This window comes from Mixophyes fleayi, chromosome 4, assembly GCF_038048845.1.
Source record: "Mixophyes fleayi isolate aMixFle1 chromosome 4, aMixFle1.hap1, whole genome shotgun sequence".
Classification (NCBI taxonomy): domain Eukaryota; kingdom Metazoa; phylum Chordata; class Amphibia; order Anura; family Limnodynastidae; genus Mixophyes; species Mixophyes fleayi.
In genome coordinates, this window is record NC_134405.1 from 8,614,166 (window position 1) to 8,635,560 (window position 21,395).

Here is a 21,395-nt window from a genome sequence, read left to right on the forward strand (position 1 = left end):
CCTGGCAAGACTCCTCCCAGGGGTCGTGTGTATCCACTTTCGTTACCTGAAACTCAAGCCACATCTGAGTACATCAAAGAGAATCTCCAGCGAGGATTTATTCGACCTTCTACCTCTCCCGCTGGAGCAGGTTTTTTCTTCGTAAAAAAGAAGAATGGGTCATTACATCCTTGCATAGATTTCCGTGGACTTAACGCCATTACTATCAAAAATCGGTATCCCATTCCATTAATTACTGAGTTATTTGATCGTATCAAGGGAGCCCGGATTTTTACCAAGTTTAATCTTCGTGGTGCCTATAATTTAATTCGAATCAGGTCCGGTGACGAATGGAAGACAGCTTTCAACACCAGAGACGGGCATTATGAATATTTAGTAATGCCCTTCGGGTTATGTAACGCCCCCGCTGTTTTCCAGGGTTTCATTAATGAGATTTTCCGGGACTTGTTATATGTTTGTGTCGTCGTCTATCTGGAAGACATATTAATCTTTTCTCAGGACCTGCCTTCCCATCATCAACATGTGGCAGAGGTCCTTTCCAGACTCCGAAAAAATTCATTATTCTGCAAGTTAGAAAAATGTTCATTCGAGTTGCCCCAGATTCCATTTCTGGGATATATTGTCTCCGGAGTTGGTCTTCAGATGGATCCAGAAAAGGTGAATGCTGTATTACATTGGCCTCAGCCAACTACTCTTCGTGCAATTCAGCGTTTTTTAGGTTTTGCCAATTACTATAGATGCTTCATTCAAGATTTTTCCTCGATTGTATCTCCTATTGTGGCCCTAACTTGTAAAGGGGCCAATACTAAACAATGGTCCTCTGAGGCCCTTCAAGCTTTCCAGTTTCTCAAAGAGTCCTTCTCCTCTGCTCCTGTTCTTCGACAGCCTGATGTGACGCTTCCCTTCTTCCTAGAGGTAGATGCCTCTAATGTTGGCTTAGGAGCCATTCTCTCCCAAAGATCGGAGCAACAAAAATTCCATCCTTGTGCCTTTTACTCTCGGGGTCTTCTGCCTGCAGAGAAGAATTATACCATCGGGGACAAGGAGTTGCTGGCTATAAAAGTAGCATTAGAGGAATGGAGATATTTGTTGGAAGGAGCTCGTCATCCTGTGACAATTTTTACTGATCATAAAAATTTGTCATATTTACAGTCTGCTCAATGTTTGAATCCTCGTCAAGCAAGATGGTCTCTTTTCTTTTCTCGTTTTGAACTAATCATAACCTTCAACCAGCTGCAAAAAATAAAAAATCAGACGCCCTATCTCGAGCTTTTGTGACGTCCTCAGACGTTGAAGATAGTCCTAACCACTCTATATTAGACCCCAAATGTGTTTCTCTGGCTGCTTCTTCCACTAAGGTGCTACCATTTGGGAGAACCCTCGTGCCTCCTGCTCTTAGGAAGAAAATCCTTTTGTGGTTTCACTCTTCTCGTTTTTCTGGACATTCTGGTGAACGCAAGACTTTTGAAATTCTTTCTCGAAGTTACTGGTGGCCTTCTATGAGGAGAGATGTCAAAGATTTTGTGGCTGCTTGTGAATTGTGTTCCCAGTTTAAAACTCCCTGCAGAACTCCAGCGGGTTTGCTTCAACCACTACCCATTCCTTCCAAGCCGTGGACCCATATTAGTATGGACTTTGTTACTGATCTTCCTCCTAGTAAAAAGTGCAATACTATTTGGGTAGTGGTGGATAGATTTTCGAAGATGGCACATTTCGTTCCTTTGACCGGTTTACCTTCTTCATCTACTCTGGCTGATTATTTCCTCAAAGAAATCTTACGTATTCATGGATGTCCTTCCGAGATTGTTTCAGATAGAGGAGTGCAATTCGTTTCCAGATTCTGGCGGGCCCTCTGTAAGACCTTGGGTATCCGATTATCACTCTCATCCTCCTACCATCCTCAATCAAATGGACAAACCGAAAGGGTCAATCAAGATCTTGAGACTTTTATAAGGATGTTCTCTTCAGCCAACCAAGACAACTGGGTAGATTTGCTTCCATGGGCTGAATTCGCTCATAACAACATGTATCATGAATCATCTTTTAAAACTCCATTCTTTGTGGTTTACGGTCACCATTTGTCTTTTCAGGAATTTCCTGCCCTCCCTCCCATCCAAGTTCCTGCTGCAGAGACTGTTTGTCAGACCTTTGGTCTCAGGTCAAAACCTGTTTAAAGAAGACATCTGCCAGATATAAGTCTTTTGCAGATAAGAAGAGGCGGGCTATTCCACCACTTAAAATCGGAGATCGTGTATGGTTATCAACCAAAAAAATTCGTTTGAAGGTCCCATCTATGAAGTTCGCTCCTCATTTTATTGGTCCATATAGGATCATTCAAGTGATAAATCCAGTTTGTTTCAAACTTCTACTACCTATGAACCTTTGTATTTCCAATGCCTTCCATGTGTCTTTGCTCAAACCTCTTATCATCAACCGTTTCTCGGTCCCTCCTTCAGCACCTCGGCCGGTTGAAGCTCATCAAGAGGAGGACTTTGAGATTACTCACATATTAGATGCAAAAAATTTTATGAGGAGTTCTTCGTTTCCTCGTTCATTGGAAGGGCTTTGGTCCTGAAGAGCGTTCATGGATTAAAGCAGAAGATCTCAACGCTCCAGCTCTTCTTAAGAAGTTTTATTCCAAGTTTCCGGACAAACCCCGTTCCATGTGTTCTGTGCCCACCTTTAAAAGGAAGGGTAATGTCATTCCTCGGACTGTGAGTGCCATTTCTCCTGTGTTCAGGAACCGTGGCCGTCCGCCATCCTGAGGGTCTGCGCATGTGCAGCCCTTATGAAACCTTCAGTACCTGTTGCTTTTAATTAATTGGATGATCAGGCAACACTCCCTATTTAAACCACCTGTGATCATTACCTAGTTGCCTGATCTTGGAGTCTCATTTCCCATGAGCCTCTGAAGGTGTTCCTGTGTTTCCTCGTGTATTCAGCTCCAGCTGATTCCTGTCTACTACGATTGTGGTTTCCAGACCACTTCAACTCTCCTGTGTTCATCGTGTATGCACTTAGCTGATTCCTATCTGCTACTGCTGTCGGATCTCAGACCGTCTCAACTCTCCTGTGTTCATCGTGTCTGCACTCAGCTGATTCCTATCTGCTACTGCTGCCGGATTCCAGACCGCCTCAACTCTCCTGTGTTCAGTGTGCCTGCTCTCCGCTGCCTCCGTTACTACTGCTGGGTTCCAGACCGTCTCAACTCTCCTGTGTTCATCGTGTCAGCTCTCCACTGATTCCTATCTGCTACTGCTGCCGGATTCCAGACCGTCTCTACTCTCCTGTGTTCAGCGTGTCTCCCCTCCACTGCCTTCGCTACTACTGCCGGATTCCAGACCGCCTCTACTCTCCTGTGTTCAGCGTGTCTCCCCTCCGCTGCCTCCGCTACTACTGCCGGATACCAGACAGCCTCAACTCTCCCGTGTTCATCATGTTTCCAGTTTTACTTACTACTGCTTCCTGAGTATTGCTCCTTTGATTACCGGTTACCTTTCGTGCACTGCACCAACCTGATTACCGCTTCCATCCTCCAGTGGTCTCTCCTCCTGCCGGCGTTCAGCCGTTCAGGTATCCCTGCACTTCTCCTTGACAGCCTGCTCTCCTGAACCGTGGTATGCATACTTTCCATTGACTTTGCTATTGTATTGCATATCCATCTGGACTGTGTTGTGTTCATCTCCGGAGTCTTCGATCTACTGAAGCTATTGTTACTATTGACTTTGTTTCCTATTACCTGGGTCTCTATAGTGACTTTGTATACTTCAAGCAGCGCTTGTCAGTTATTATTGTATTGTGGTTATCATCGTGGGATCAAGTTCTGTGTGCCCCCCGTGTATCCTCTGTATTCCATTCATCTCCTCGTGCCCCTCCTCACATATATATAGCACTGGTACAACTTGCTGAACGCAGACCACTGACTCCTGTTTCCCATTGACACCAGTTTCAAGTATCCTCTCACATAAGCAGTGGTACAACTTGCTGTATGCAGACCACTGACTTCCCCGTTACCTACTTGCACCTGGAACCCATTCCTTCACTATAGACAGTGGTACAACTTGCTATATGCAGACCACTGACTTTCACTACCTCCTCTCTACTCCTGGACATTCCTCCTCACTATAGCAGTGGTACAACTTGCTGTACGCAGACCACTGACTCTCCTCACGTTTACTTGTCCATCTGGTTCCTCGTGTTCATACATCTAAGTCATTACCAGTTGCTGCTAGTCATAGACTTTCCTTGAGCATTCTCTCACCATCTGCTGATTCTCCTGTTCCGTTGTCACCCTGCTACCAGAGGACCATAGTACCAGCTATATTACTCTGGTAAGAACATCATCTGGTGATATCCCGGGCAAAGACTCCTAGTGCCCGTGACAAAACCATTTAAATGTTCTGAATGTAGCAAGTGTTTTACTAAAAAATCATATCTTGTTGAACATCAGTGGATTCACACAGGAGAGAAACCATTTAAATGTTCTGAATGTAGCAAATGTTTTACCAAACAATCATATCTTGTTGTGCATCAGAGGACTCACACAGGAGAGAGACCATTTAAATGTTCTGAATGTAGCAAGTGTTTTATCCTGAGTGGAAACCTGGTTAGACATCAGAGGATTCACACAGGAGAGAAACAATTTAAATGCTCTAAATGTAGCAAATGTTTTACCCATAAATCAGATCTTGTTTTACATCAAAGTATTCACACAGTATAAAATACATACAGTTTCTGAATGTAGCAAGTGCTTTTCTGTAAAAAGAACAGAGCTATCAGTACTGAACTTTTCTACAGGAACACATCACACTGTCCTGTTTCACAATAGATGAGCGCCTATTGGTCTATAGTATAGCTTCAGTATTATTTTCTTCATACTTTTCTATTGCTGTCTTATTTACCTTTGTTATTACAGCTATGTACTCAGAAAGTATTGGTGTCTTATGATCCCCCCTAGGTGTTATACTTACATCAACAGGCAGGCAACAATCAACTTCAATAAAGGGTCTTCACGTTCTTTCTTCTCTTGTATCCTCTTTCTTTTTATATTGATAAATCAACCATCAACCACATCTCTATATCATATATCCAGGCGGTCTCCTAACCGAGTATTAACCAGACCCAAACTTGCTTAGCTTCCAAGATCAGTGAAGATTAGGCCTATTCAGGCTAATGTGACTAACTTAGTAAAGTAAAACACTTATTTACCCAAAAAATTACCATTCACTTTAAAAACTTTTAACCCCCAATAGACTAGTGAATATTCGAAAACCAATTAATTATTTTAAAAACCAATTGCGTTTGAATTCACTATTAAGTCCTCGTGGGATAAGAGTTTTCAAATCAAAATATATATTTTATTTCATTTTAGCTAAAATAACAGTATTATCCCTTGTTCTCCAATTTTCTTTGACAAGTTTCACCGCACAAAAATAGGACATATCTTCTATTGATCATTTGTGATATTCCTTAAAGTGTGCAGATCTTGCATGATTGGGATTGCCTCTTTTTATATTGCGAATGTGTTCATTCAATCACATTTTTAATGCACTAGTGGTCTTACCCACATATTTTTTTCCCACAATTGTAGGCTAAAACATATATTACATTTTTTGAGTTACATGTAATAAAATCTCTTATTTGGAAATTTTGTTCACCTACCATAGAGGTTACTTCCACAATTTTTGATGTGTCACTTCTTATTCATCTACAGCCCATACATACGTCACATCTGTGAAAACCCTTTGTGGCAATAAGTGGCCTTTCACTTTTTCTTGGTAGGACACTCGAAACTAAATTATCGTGCAGATTCCGTGCTTTTCTATATATGAATATCGCTTTCTCTGAATTATATCTTTAAGAATATTATCTTTTCAAAGTAGTTTCCAATGTTTCTTTATCACTTGTTCTATTAATGCTCAACAGAAATTAGATCTTTACTTTGCGCCTTGTATGGAAAATTATTGAGCGCCATTGTACAAACCATTGTATGTTCCAATTGATTTAGTGGTTTAGTGATATTCCATTCAGTTTGTTCAAGGCTGCTGTGGTTGTTGAAGCGTCCTAGATCTAATTTTGTTTTTTAGTACTCAGAAAGGGTTAGTTAGTAAATGTGGAAAGTTAAATACTGAACGTGGTATCCCACAGCAACCAATGAGACCATCACATTTGTTGGTTTGATGATAGCAGTCTGCTAGTATCTGATATTTGGTTGCTATGGGTTACAGCACATCCTTGTTCTTCACACAATGTTATCATATAAGTCCCAAGGAGGACACATTATTTCCCAGGGTACCTGTAAAAGTCCTTCAAAAGTAGATGGAAGTAGATGGAGTAGGTGGAAGGGTGTGTTTGGAAGTGAGGTTGGATATGTAGTGCGGAGTGGAGTGGTTGAGGGGTTTGTAGGTATCGAGTATGAATTATATTCTGAAGTGAAACTATCTACTCCGAGTGTTACCAAAGGAGAGGTAATAGGACATAGGAGAGGTGGGGGAAACAGCCCAGATAACCTTATATCACTTAATATATATATTATACCATGTATTATATAGTATACACATAATAAGGGCAGCAGCACCCACTTCTATCTTGTAAAGATCTGGGGCAGATACACGGAGCATAATATAGTATATTACGATCAGGTCAACACTCAGAATGTACACAAAATCATATTTATTAGGTTAATCCATTTATGCAACAAGTTAATTCGTCCTTTTGTCACTTGTTGTGGTCTTTTGTATCAACTCATTAATCAATTGGATTAACCTAACAACTATGATTTTGTGCTCATTCTGAGCTCTGGCCTGCTAGTAATAAACATAATCTTTTTACATAAACATAGGATCACCAACGACATTATTAATCCTATTCAAGCTGTAATCTGTATTGAAAAACAGGGAATGTCAGTTCCACATAATGTAATACATGGTAAGATGACCAACTCACACCGAACTCTGCCCTTTCTGGACAGTTCTTACACTAAATATAAACATACATCACTGTGCTAAACATATTATCATAATCATTGGAGATTTATATGTGTGTGTTATGTCTAATTTTCTTGTGGTGAATCATATAGAAATCAGAGTTACTGCTGATATGTAGAACAGATCTTTCTGCTCACACCCTCTACATAGACAATAGGTGAATACTAAACAATAGGTCCATTTGTTGACATAACAGGATGTCAGAGACTGCGAAGATCTAATTAGAATGCAAGATCCTGCCAAGGTGTAATTAGAAGTTTCCCATGTAGCAAGTGGCCTTAGGAATGTTTATACTTCATTTACATGAGAGACCGGTAGACAAACAGTCTAAGAACCTTCTGGTCATCCCGGGAACTATTGAAGAGAGATGGGGAGGAATGACTATAAATAGACAGTATCAGCCCAGTGTTAGTGAGTTGGTGGCTGGAGAGCTGGAAGGATGGAACAGTAAGAATGATCAGGAGGGAAAGAGATAGAAGGAGAAATCTTCAGAGTAAGGTAATTATATTATGTATAAGAATATACTGATATATACACAATCATTTGGAGATATTATGTCTTTGTTATTGTATATTTGTAAATGTGAGATATGCTTTTCTCAGAACATTGTTTATGTAGTTAGTTTAGTAACCAAACAGAATTATAATTATTAATGTACATTACTGTTACATTACTGATGATGATGATGATGATGATGATACTGTACATTGTATATTCTGCATTTGTTGTATCTATTAGTAAATATTGTATTGTAAATCAAAGCTGGATATACATGTCTTGAACTTTAAATATCCTGATAATACACTGTACATTATATGTAAGTACATTCATATATGGTTGGCAGTGTAGTTAGATATTCATGAATATAAAAAAAGAGAGAAAGACTGTCGCACTAATCACAGAAAGCTGTATCCTGGGCTATTTCATATCATTTATCTCATGTATACTAATGATTTTCATGTATATTTCCAGTTCTTTGCTACTCGGATGCTATCTTAAACCTTCTTATGATAGGATAAAGAAAAAAGCTTGCATTATTTTATCTATATGGGATATTCTCCAAAATAATAAATGCAAATTAACTTTTATTAGAATAGTTAAAAGAAAGAGAAAATTTAAAACCAATTATTATGTATATATAATTTTAAAATAAAATTTAATTTAAAAAACGCTATCTGCACCAAAACAATCCTCTCTTTTGATGTGTGGGCTTATACTGAAAATAGGATTGGAGGAATATAGTTGTTAATCCCACTTATCTCATTTGACATTTGTATCTGTAGTATAAAGTGGGTTTCAGATAATTATTACTATGTTTACTCAATAATTAGTGCAATTCTATTTTCCTGTAAATGTTTGGCAGTTCCTCTAATTGAGATCAATGTTTCTATTTGATTCTTTCAATTATCCCATGTCGAGAAAACACCATCCCTTCTAATAATACAGGGGGTGTATTGCTATCTGCCTGTATAATAACTATTCATGTAATAATAATGTAAAATAAATAGTATAATAATGTATAATAACTATTCATGGTATAATAAAGTATAATAAATAGTATAATAATGTATAATAACTATTCATGTTATAATAAAGTATAATAAATAGTATAATAATGTATAATTACTATTCATGTTATAATAAAGTATAATAAATAGTATAATAATGTATAATAACTATTCATGTTATAATAAAGTATAATAAATAGTATAATAATGTATAATAACTATTCATGTTATAATAAAGTATAATAAATAGTATAATAATATATAATTACTATTCATGTTATAATAAAGTATAATAAATAGTATAATAATGTATAATAACTATTCATATTCATGAATAATCAAAAATATTAATATACATTTGTAATATATGTATAAATATGTTGATGGACATTTCTAGGTTTTCACTTAAATCGTATGAGTCATATATTAAAGTGCAGGAATAGTTTAGTTCTCCCATAATCTTATAAACCAAATTAATTGCATAATTACTTTAGATTATTTTTTGTAGCATAAATTCTAAAAGTATATATATATATATATATATATATATATATATATATATATATATATATATATATATATATATGCACTCAATAGCCACTTTATCAGGTATACCTCTCTTTTACTAGGTTGGACCACACATTAAGTTGCTGTCACATGATTGGCTGCCTCATTTTGAACACTTTTTTGTCTTTAGTGTACTAATTCTGAATTTTGGTCATAGGAGCACCACCTAAAACTAAATATGTAAATTACTTTTGTAAAAGTAAAATAAATATGTTCCCCATACCAAATGTTGAAGTTGTACAAAAATAGAGGTTTATTTATTACATTTTTGGTTATTGCAAAAAGTACACAGTTCAGTGTCAATACCACCTACAACCAAAGATTCCACAGCAGACTGAGAGCCAGAGATCTTGTTGCAGTTCAATAAATAAACTTACAATGGAAGGTGTGTTGTACAAATTATGTCATCATACCCTGGTTTCAGTACATGATACAAAGAAGTCACAGCAAGGTAATAACAAAGCAATGAAGAATCCCTATTGTTTCATGGATCTACATTCTTGTCCATATATAGCAGCCGTTTTGATGCTCACATAGTTTATAACATTTAATAGCATTGTACAGACTATTCCCAAATTAAGCAATAAGTATATTAAAAAATACAAGTTTAAATACACATCAGGTTGCACAATATGTATTGTATTTACTATTAAAAATTCATTCAAAGTGAATTGGTGACTTGTACATAACCTCCTGTCTCGATATATATCACAGCTTTTTGTCTTGTGTGGGTGCACAGATCAGATAAGTCTTCTCAATAAAAACAGTGGTCAGTGACTTGGTCACATTTATTAGTGTATAAAATATTTGAGTGTTTATTACACAATATAACACTACTAGTGTTAACATAGATCCATTAATTGAATCATTATAAACATTTTGTTTTCTCACAGGATTCCAACTAAAATCAAAAGCCATCTGGGAAAGGACCTTGTCCTCTGAACTGCTGAGAGTTCCAGAAATAATCCTCACTATAGACTACAGACACCAATTCTTCTTATCCTGTGGAAAATCTACACAAGCTAATTTCATTTTTTCAACAGAAAAAAAACTTCAACTAAGTCATTGCTGATCAACACATTATGAATCGTACAGAAGAGAAACCCTATCTGTGCTCTGAATGTTTCAAGTGTTTTACCCAAAAGTCATATCTTGCAAAACATCAGAGGATTCACACTGGAGAGAAACCATTTACATGCTCTGAATGTACCAAGTGTTTTAACCGAAAGTCAAGTCTTGTTGCACATAAGAGGATTCACACAGGAGAGAAACCATTTAATTGCTCTGAATGTGGAAAATGTTTTACCCAAAAGTCAAGTCTTGTTGCACATAAGAGGATTCATACAGAAGATAAAACATTTAATTGCTCTGAATGTTTCAAGTGTTTTACCCAAAAGGCAGATCTTGCAAAACATCAGAGGATTCACACTGGAGAGAAACCATTTACATGCTCTGAATGTACCAAGTGTTTTAACCTAAAGTCAAGTCTTGTTGCACATCAGAGGATTCACACAGGAGAGAAACCATTTAATTGCTCTGAATGTGGAAAGTGTTTTACCCACAAGTCAAGTCTTGTTGCACATAAGAGGATTCATACAGAAGAGAAAACATTTCATTGCTCTGAATGTAGCAAGTGTTTTACCAGAAAGTCACATCTTGTTGTTCATCAGATGATTCACACAGGAGAGAAACCATTTAATTGTTCTGAATGTTCCAAGTGTTTTTCCAACAAGTCACATTTTCTTAGACATCAGAGGATTCACACAGGAGAGAAACCATTTAAATGCTCTGAATGTAGCAAGTGTTTTACCAACAAGTCACATTTTCTTAGACATCAGAGGATTCACACAGGAGAGAAACCATTTAAATGCTCTGAATGTAGCAAGAGTTTTACCCAATTGTCAACTCTTAAAAAACATCAAAGGATTCACACAGGAGAGAAACTATTTTAATACTCTAAATGTTGCAAGTGTTTTACCCACAAGTCAGCTCTAATTTAAAATCAGGCAATTCACACAGAAAATAAACCATTTAAATAGTCTGAATGCAGCAATTGTTTAATTGAAAGGAAAGCACTTGTCACTCACCAGAAGATACATGCATGAGAATTACCCTGAGGATCTGAATGTAGCATATGTATCATAAACAAGTTATTACTTTGTATCTCCATAATAACCATACAAGGGATGTGCAATATTATTTTTGAATGTGGCAAGTGTTTTATATAACATCAAGGCCATGTTAAATGTCAGAGAAGATTAGAGGGGTCTGGCAAGTGGACTTGGGGGCATTTTCCCTCTGGGATGGTCCAACTGTTGTGAACTAGAGCTGCACTACACAAACACACAATGACAATGGGGCAGCCCTGGCAGAGCTCCGTAATATACTGCTGCTCTGCTCATGTAGGTACAGGGACCAGTAGGATAAGAAATGTCCACATAGAAAGAGAGTTCCAGCAGCTCTTCTCAGTACTGGGATTCCTTCTATGACAGGCAGAACTATAATTACGGATCATATCTAAACTAACACTGTAAACTGCCCTGTTACACACTACATGTGCTCCTATGTACCTCCCTCTGTTATGAGACTAATGTACTCAGAAAGGGTTATTTAGTAAAATGGTGCAAGTAAAGCACTGGTTGCTGTATCCTATAGCAATCAATCATAACACCATAGTTGTTGGCATGATGACATCAGAGTTTTAATAGCTGGTATCTATGTGTTATAGCACAGCCTTGTTCTTCACACCACCACTGCTTCTGGTTTATAATATTAGATTGATATCAGAAGGCAAAATTGTGTTTACCCCACCTGGTACAGGAACCAAGTCAGTTGTTTAACTGATACTTGTAATGAGGGATTTTATATTATCGCAACCTTATAACCAGAATAGTTTGAATAACGCTAATCTATCTATATATATATATTTTTCTCTGTTCTGGCAGTTCATGGTGAATAATCACACTCATATAGCCGAAAGGGTATGCATAGCGCTAATCTGTATATACTTACTCCAATGTAATGCATAGCGCTTATCTATATATATCTACTCCAATGGTATGCATAGCGCTAATCTATATATATCTACTCCAATGGTATGCACAGCGCTTATCTATATATATATCTACTCCAATGGTATGTATAGCGCTTATCTATATATATCTACTCCAATGGTATGCATAGCGCTAATCTATATATATCTACTCCAATGGTATGTATAGCGCTAATCTATATATATATCTACTCCAACATTAGACAGTCATTGGTCAGAGCACCTGCATATCCCTTCTACAATTGTGACCGAGTCGCCCTCAGCGGCAATGCAGCCACTATCGGTCAGTACTTCCACGTCTGTGATGTCATTAATATACCATTTCAGCTATATGGGTGTGATTATTCACCATGAATCATTACAGGTATCAGTTAAACAACTGACGGTTCCAGTACCAGGTGGGGTAAACACAGTTTTGTCTCCTTAATAATAACTTTATGCCTCAATCCATCCCTATACTATATCCCTATTAGTCAGTACTCCATAAAGGTCCTATATTTTAATTTATCTTTCCTTATTCCTAAATGTTTTTAACTAAATTTGATTTTAATATTTCGCCTATATGTGATCCGAATAATAAAGGCTTATTGCCAAATAATAGGAATCTATATAGTTGGTTTTTAGATATTATATGTATACATGAATCATTATCAAACAATTCTCTGACTTTTAGTGAGCTGGAGTGCCTTTTATTCATATACTTATACCGATATCCGGTTATTTGCTTAAGATGCTCTGAATGTTGCAGGTGTTTTACCAAAAAGTCAAAATTTGTTCAGCATAACATGATTCGCACAGGAGAGAAACCATTTAAATGCTCTAAATGTAGCAAGTGATTTACTGAGAAAGCAAATCTTTCTGCACATAAGAGGGTTCACACAGGGGAGAAACCTTTTAAATGCTCTGAATGTAGCAAGTGTTTTACCCATAATTCAAATCTTGTTGTACATCAGAGGATTCACACCGGAGAGAAACCATTTAAATTTGCTGAATTCAGGAAGTGTTTAATTGAAAGGAAAGCACTTGTCACTCACCAGAGGATTCATAGACGAGAGTCACTCTAAGGATCTGAATGTAACATATGTATTATAAATTAGCTATCTATATACATCAAATAATTTCCACGCATGGGACATACAGTTATTGATTGTTCAGCCATTTATTTTTATCACAGAGGGGCTGCAGAGATAAGCAGAAGGGATTAGCCATTGTTCCTGAAATAGGCAGATACAGAAAACTTCAAAGGTTGATAAATCATGTAAACAATGTTATATTGGAGATAATAATCAATGCTCTGGGGAGACTGGAAACATCAAAGGCAATGGGACCAGATTGAGCAGTCAGTGATGACGTTTATATTGATGGGTAACTAGTTTATTTGTACAACTGAGTTGTACAATGCTGGATTTTGATACTTGATGTTTTATTCTGTCTCATGCATTGAAAATCAATAAATATCATGAGATGTTGTATACTTTACACTGTATATGTGACATTTTTACATGTAAAAATTGTCATTTTGGGTATCAGTATTTCACCTGAGATTTTGTTCAATTCTTCTAGCCTTTTAGTATGTCACAAATTAGGCCATAAAGTATTTGGGTCCACTGCTGCATTCCTGTGGATTTTTCTATTTAATTTTAAGTATATGTTTACTATTGCAGTATGTCACAGTCTAATAACCATTTTACAATTAAGCATTGTGTGTGTTGTCATATTAAATTACATTCAATAACATTCTGGCTTTGTTCTTAGAATCATTCATGTCTCCAACAACTGTTCTGTTTATAATGTTATATTTTTGCAAGTAATATTTCAATGATAATAAATTTGGATAAATTGTGTTTTGATTGTATTTTGGTATGTTTGTGAGTAGCTGAAGGCTTCCTAAGAGTGCTAGCTCTGGTACCAATCCTTGGTGTTAGTAACTGCCTTGTTTTGTAAAAGTGAGTGTGAGATAGATGTTTGTAGTTTACTCATCTATAGATAGAGAGAAGAGGCATCCACACCACAGACAAATTCTGTACCGCCTAGTGTATTATGTTGATAATATATTTTTAAATATTACATGCACCTATATTTACAATTTAAGGTGTTGACTGATAACTCATCTCACATATATTTAACCTTGTCTAACTAAGAGGTTCTCCCCACAATTTTTTTAACCATGATACCAAAAGAAAAAGGAGAAAAAGATTCTAATCAGGGCACTGTTTTTCAGAATAATTTTGATTAAAATAAACAATTTTACTTTATTTAATTCATTAAAAACAAAATAAAGTTAATAAAGTTTGGAAGCGAAATATTAAAAGACAATAAGCGTTTGTGAAAAGTGATTGATTCTCTGTGTACATTAAATACAATTGTTAAAACTATTACTCGTTAGTTCCTTGTCCATTTATTTTGTCAACCTGTTATTATATTTCTTCAAATTAATTTAACAATGTGATTCCACTTAAAAGTAATTGTAGTTAATTGGATATTCACTGTGTTCACCGAATTGTTACTCCAAACCAATTTTTAATAAAAAAATGTTGTTCGAAACCCTATGTTTTTATAATAAAGGACACAAAATGACCTTTTATATTTCTATATTTAATGGTTAATTTGTCATTAACCTCTTGTAATTCCTCTACTCCACCACTAGGGACAGGTCTCTCTGCAGCATTCTTTAGCACATATGATTTTTATAGGCAAAGAGTCTCTCTATATGTTGCTAATTAGATAGCACATTTCTTATAGATTTTATTTTATTTTTAGTTAATTAAGTATCCAGTTATATCTTAAATGATGTTCCCCACTCTCTATTAAAATATATCCCAGTATATCTAGATCCAATCTAATAAGGTGGCATTACTTAAGATTGGGCACTATCTAAAGTGGCAATGACACGTTGACCAGTGTGGCCCAACGCTCCTTTCACTTCCATGCATCAAGGGCAAAATACTGTAATAGAATGTTCTGATCAGAATACTTTTCTCCTCTCTCTTTTTGTATCATTTCTAGACAGATCAGATAGTTTTGTTTTAATGAACCCTTTCACAACCACATGTCACACCTGCTTAGATAGGTCTTGTTGTGATGTTTAATATTATGCTTCCATGAAAATCTATATCCTTAAAAGATGTCAGGAGTTAGTGCTGGTCTGGGTCATACAGGGTTATGAATGTTTTGCTGCCATAGGAATGGACGGCTGCAGTACTGTACAGTGACCACGATCATTAGACAGTAGCGGATCCTTTGTATCCATGTGCCGGGGATCCCAATAAATAGTGTTTGGCCGTACCCCATAGAGGGAATATTTATCTGCCTCTTTCATCAAACTGTCTTCATATCTATCACAATCCAGGAGGTGACGTATATCGTCCAGATGTGTTAGAATAAATGTCACAACCAAGATGGTTATGCTAAAAAAAAATATAGTCCGAAGCTCTAAAACAAATAATATACAAATCTCTATGTTTCAGCATATACTTAAATAGGAGAAATTTTTACACATTGTAGCTATTTTGGGATAAGTTTACTTGCCAACGTCAAGTCATCTCCTGAGCTTATCCCAATATAGCTATAGTGTGCACAAAATTCTCCTATTTATGTATATGCTGAAACATGGTGTTTTGTATATTATTTCTTTAGAGCGCTGGACTAAATTATCTTTTGTTTTCACATTCACAGTGGTCTTAATTGTTCTGGCTGCACGTCTTGGTGTCATTGATTTCTAAAATGGTTCTGCTCTCTGTGGACAAAACAGGGTGACCCCACTAGAGAGCTGCAACATACAATTGGTAACAAATAAAATTCCTTTTTTCTGCGTATAACCTCGAAATATACATACACTGTGCAGTAACGTAACATGGCGTACACACGTATGATTGTACACTTCTGTCCATAAAGAACATAAAACTGACTATTGTGTTATAAAGTTAGTTATCTAGTTGACTCTGTGTAATTCAATGTTTATGTTTGTATATTGTCTACCTAGTGGTTCCTGATAATACAGCCAGGTGTGAGCCATAGATAATGTGGGCTTATTGTTTAATCACTGGGACTTAACGAGCTAACGAACAGACATCATGGCACCATTTAGTTCACTTTGGAGAAGATTGCTACAGCAGGATATAAAGCTAATAAAAATAACACAGTACTAAGGATGGACAAACCTTTAGATATTAAAACACCAACACAGTAAAAATAAAATAAATATTCTCTTTATTATCAATTCAAATATAAATATATTCAGAACCACTTTATGCTGCTTGTAATGTCATAAAGAAATACGGAGGATGATCACGTCTAGTAATACAGTGTTTATAGTTTTCTATTATCCAACGTTAAATTGCAGCATTGTGTAGATTAAGTTCCTTATTCCAGGTTAGGGCTGAAGCCTCCTGCATGTGAAACTGAACAGTTGAAGTAAGCTGTCTGGCAGGGATCCCATGTAACCGTAAGCAGCGGTGGGCACGGGTCTCTTCTGTGGCCGACAGATAGGTGTAATTAGCGTCACCAATGTACTCACTGATAGCCGTCTCCACCTTGTGGGAAGGAGGCAGCTCCAGCCTAGGAGTGAGCTGCAGAGAAGATCCACCGTTGTTTATACTGCAACCGATGACAATGGTATAAATGTCCAATTCAGCCTGTGAATGGCAATGAATTTCTTTGATCCTTTCATGAGCTCCAACAATATGTCATAAAAATGTCCTGACCGGTTTCATCACCATCCAGGTAATGTCCACAGAGGGGATGTGGATTGTACACTGTCAGCAAACAACAGAGGACCAAGCTGCTTAGATTCCCCCTTAATACTTGTTATTGAATCAAGAGCAGCTGTATGATCTGTGCACAAGACGCTGTTTTGTAAACCAATTTTCACATACATAAAATGCTTAAATAAACTACAAGTAATGTTTCTTTATGTCACTTTTATTCAAGTATCTGCTGAAGTATGTGATCTAGTCTATGAATGTAGTAATTTCAGAAACATGACATTATTATTATTATTATTAGTAGTAGTAGTATGATTATTATTATTAGTAGTAGTAGTATTAGTATGATTATTATTATTATTATTATTAGTAGTAGTAGTAGTAGTATGATTATTATTATTAGGATAAAGGGGTGTCCTTTGAATCATGTCCCAGATGTGCGTCCTTACAGTGCTATAAAACAAGTCTGTGTATTATGTATTATTTTTATCAGTGAATCATATTGAAATCAGAGTTACTGCTGATACTTAGATCAGGGGGTAAATGTATCAAGCTGAGAGTTTTCTGGCGAGTTTGAAAATCCAATCAGATTCTAGCTATCATTTATTTAGTACATTCTACAAAATGACAGCTAGAATCTGATTGGTTGCTATAGGCAACATCTCCACTTTTCAAACCCGCCGGAAAACTCTCATCTTGATACATTTACCCCCAGGTCTTTCTGCTCACACCCTCTGCATAGACAATAGGTGAATCCTAAACAAAAGGTCCATTTGTTGACATTACACATTACAGAATGTCTGAAACTGTGAGGTCTAATTAGAAGATTTTACCACCTGCTGAGGTCTAATTAGAAGATTCCTTTGTAGTAAGTGACCTTAGGAATGTTTATATCTCATTTACAAGTCAGTGATGTTTACATAAGACTGTGCATTGATGAAGGAAAACTTACACATTTAATGAAACAATAATTTAAATATTACCTAGAGACAAACAGGCTGAGAATATATTTTGGTCATCCAGGACCTACTGAGGAGAGATAAGGAGGAATAACTAAATATTAATGTAAATTTGTAATATATGCATAAATATATTAATGGAGATTTCTAGGTTTTCTTCCACACTGTATGAGCCGTATATGTAAGTATAGGAATAATTTAATTCTCCCATAATCGCAAAAGGAAACTTTTGTTGCACAATTACTTAAGATTAAGACCAAATAGTTCCATGAGCCAACCATTGATTACATGATAATATAGTAAATGTAGTTTGGCAATAACATATTTTCTATCAGTACTGTGATATCATGTGTGTAATATATCTATATATTCTCTATCAGTACTGTAGTATCATGTGTGTATTATATCTATATATTCTCTATCAGTACTGTGGTATCATGTGTGTAATATATCTATATATTCTCTATCAGTACTGTGATATCATGTGTGTAATATATATATATATATATATATATATATATATATATTCTCTATCAGTACTGTGGTATCATGTGTTTAATATATCTATATATTCTCTATCAGTACTGTGGTATCCTGTGTGTATTATATCTATATATTCTCTATCTGTACTGTGGTATCATGTGTGTAATATATATATATATATTCTCTATCAGTACTGTGGTATCATGTGTGTAATATATCTATATATGCTCTATCAGTAATGTGGTATCATGTGTGTAATATATCTATATATTCTCTATCAGTACAGTGGTATCATGTGTGTAATATATCTATATATTCTCTATCAGTACTGTGGTATCATGTGTGTAATATATCTATATATTCTCTATCAGTACTGTGGTATCATGTGTGTAATATATCTATATATTCTCTATCAGTACTGTGGTATCATGTGTGTAATATATCTATATATTCTCTATCAGTACTGTGGTATAATGAGTGTAATATTAATGTAATGGCCCTGCACAGGAGGTCCGGCTAGTACTGATAGCATTTGAATAGCAAACTCTCTGCCTCAGTGTAATTACTAGCAAACTGCATTGTAAGTCATACAATTAATGTGTCTGAATCTTACTATGAAAAAAACCCATTGATTAGCTATTTATATTTTGTATTTTTTATTAGATCTTCTATATTACTTAACCGGTAGATGTTATTTAATCTCTAGCTGTTGCCTTTTACCTAATGTAGACTTGTGGCTGACTAAGGATCATCTGTTTATCTGCTGCCGCTGATTTATGTGTTTATTTAGTTCATCTGACACATGTGATACATTGACGCTCCCATTGTATTTATGTGATGTAATGTGACACATTGTTGCCTCCACTTAGTTTATTGTGATACGTATATGTGATACATTTAGTTGTGCCTCTTGTCACATTAATACTTATATATGTTCTGAATTTTAATCTTAAATATCAAAGAGGTTTGCAGCAATCCTTACAAAGTTGGACATTCGTCTTTCCGTTGTACAGGTGATTAGTGATCAGATGTGATTGAATACATCACATATAAATACTGAGATTGTGTCACTTGGATTCATCCTTCTGATGAAAGTCCAACAGCACAGAAACGTGTCAATATAAAATTCTTCTACTAACATACAAGGCCATCAACAAAATTGCACCGACATACATTTCCTCACTTGTCTCGAAATATCTCCCTACTCGACACCTCCGTTCTGCACAAGATTTACGTCTCTCCTCCACTCTCATCACATCCTCCCATTCTCGGTTACAGGATTTTTTCCGGGCTGCACCCACTTTGTGGAATTCCCTCCCACGCACAGTAAGACTTTCCTCTAGTCTTCAAACCTTCAAGCGTTCACTGAAAACCCACCTCTTCAGACAAGCTTATGATATTCCTCAACCATCATCTTAATTTCCCTAGATTACCCTATTGCCATCCTCTACACTGCTAACACAAGACAACAACCCTCTGACCAACATTGCAACACACACAGCCCACTCAGTACTTTTACCTTTGCAGTCTGGCTGGTCCATTGTGCAATATGATGTAGCACGTGCCCTTGTGTTTCTAACTCCCATTGTCCTATAGATTGTAAGCTTGCGAGCAGGGTTCTCTTACCTCTCTGTCTGTATGTATTACCCAGTATTGTCTTATTGATGTTTGTTCCCAATTGTAAAGCGCTACGGAATTTGCTGGCGCTATATAAATAAATGTTGATGATGATGATGAAGTTTCTTACTACAGTCTCCATAAGGATTGGTCACATTATTTTCAGAAGTAGATCTCTGCTTTCAGTATTTATGAAATTCGATATCTATGATGAGCCTATTTTTCCCTGTTATTTTAAGGCAGAACTCTGATAATTGAAGGGTTTTAGATCTCAACATTTATCACCTGTATACTAACTGTCTGTTTTCAATCCCAGATTCCAGGAATGACATTGCACAGTGAACCCAGGTGACATTAAGTTACCTGATATATGATCATTGTTAACAGCTAGTTCTAATAATTGTATACATAAATCTTTCAATCATGTTCCTGAGGGTGCTATCATCTGCTTTATAACAATTGAAAGGAGTTTTTTTTATTGTGTATTAAATAGATTTGATAGTTATAAATGAGGTTCTGCTATATGTATCATTCTGGCTTTATTTAGATGAATATCCTCAATAATCTGCCTTAACAATTTCATTTAAATTAAATAATTTACTTATATCTTTTGTTATTGTGTATTTTTAACAATGAATAAAATTAATATCAGAGTTACTGCTGATATGTACAATAGGACATTCTGCTCACACTGTCTGCCTACACAATAGACAAATCCTAAACGAAAGGTCCAGACTGTGCTGATCTAATTAAAATGTGAGATTTTACCCCCTGCCAAGGTCTAATTAGTATTTTCCTTTGAAGTCAGTGACCTTAGAAATGTTTATACCTCCTTTACATGACAATGAGATTTACATGAGAGAACTGGAGACAAACAGTCTGAGAACCTTCTGGTCATCCTGGGATCTATTGAAGAGAGATGGGGAGGAATGACTATAAATAGGCAGTATCAGCCCAGTGTTAGTGAGTTGGTGGCTGGAGAGCTGGAAGGATGGAACAGTAAGAATGATCAGGAGGGAAAGAGATAGAAGGAGAACTCTTCAGAGTAAGAATATACTGATATATACACAAACATTTATAAGTGTTATATTATAGATATTGTATTGTAAATTTGGGATGTGTTTTTGTCTTAGCAATGTTTATATAGTTATTATTACAATCTAACAGCATTATAATTAATATAGTATATTACTGTGCATTATATATTCTGTACATTGTATTATCTATTAGTAAATATTATATTGTAAAACAAAGCTGTGTTACATGTGTTGAACTTTAAATCTCCTGATAATACACTGTACATTATATGTATCTGCTTTCTCCTATGGTTGCAGTGTAGTTAGATATACATGAACCAGTATGTTTGCAATATATACATAAACATATTTATGGACATTTCTAGATTTTCACCTAAATTGTATAATTGTAAGGACGGGAAAAATTTAGATCTCCCATAATTATAAAAGTCAACAATTGTTGCACAATTGCTTAAGATAATGGTTCAAATAGTTTTATGAGCC

General features: G+C 35.9%; 1 protein-coding gene across 1 annotated transcript; it reads left to right on the forward strand.

Annotated features, from left to right (window-relative positions):
• Window positions 1–10,143: 10,143 nt before the first annotated feature.
• Window positions 10,144–11,013, forward strand: LOC142151026 (uncharacterized). The gene has a single exon (XM_075206279.1). The coding sequence runs from the start codon at window positions 10,144–10,146 to the stop codon at window positions 11,011–11,013; it is 870 nt and encodes a 289-aa protein (XP_075062380.1).
• Window positions 11,014–21,395: the final 10,382 nt, after the last annotated feature.

Excerpts from the sequence above, each read along its gene's own strand:
- LOC142151026 (XM_075206279.1), top strand. The coding sequence starts at position 10,144 with ATGAATCGTACAGAAGAGAAACCCTATCTGTGCTCTGAATGTTTCAAG.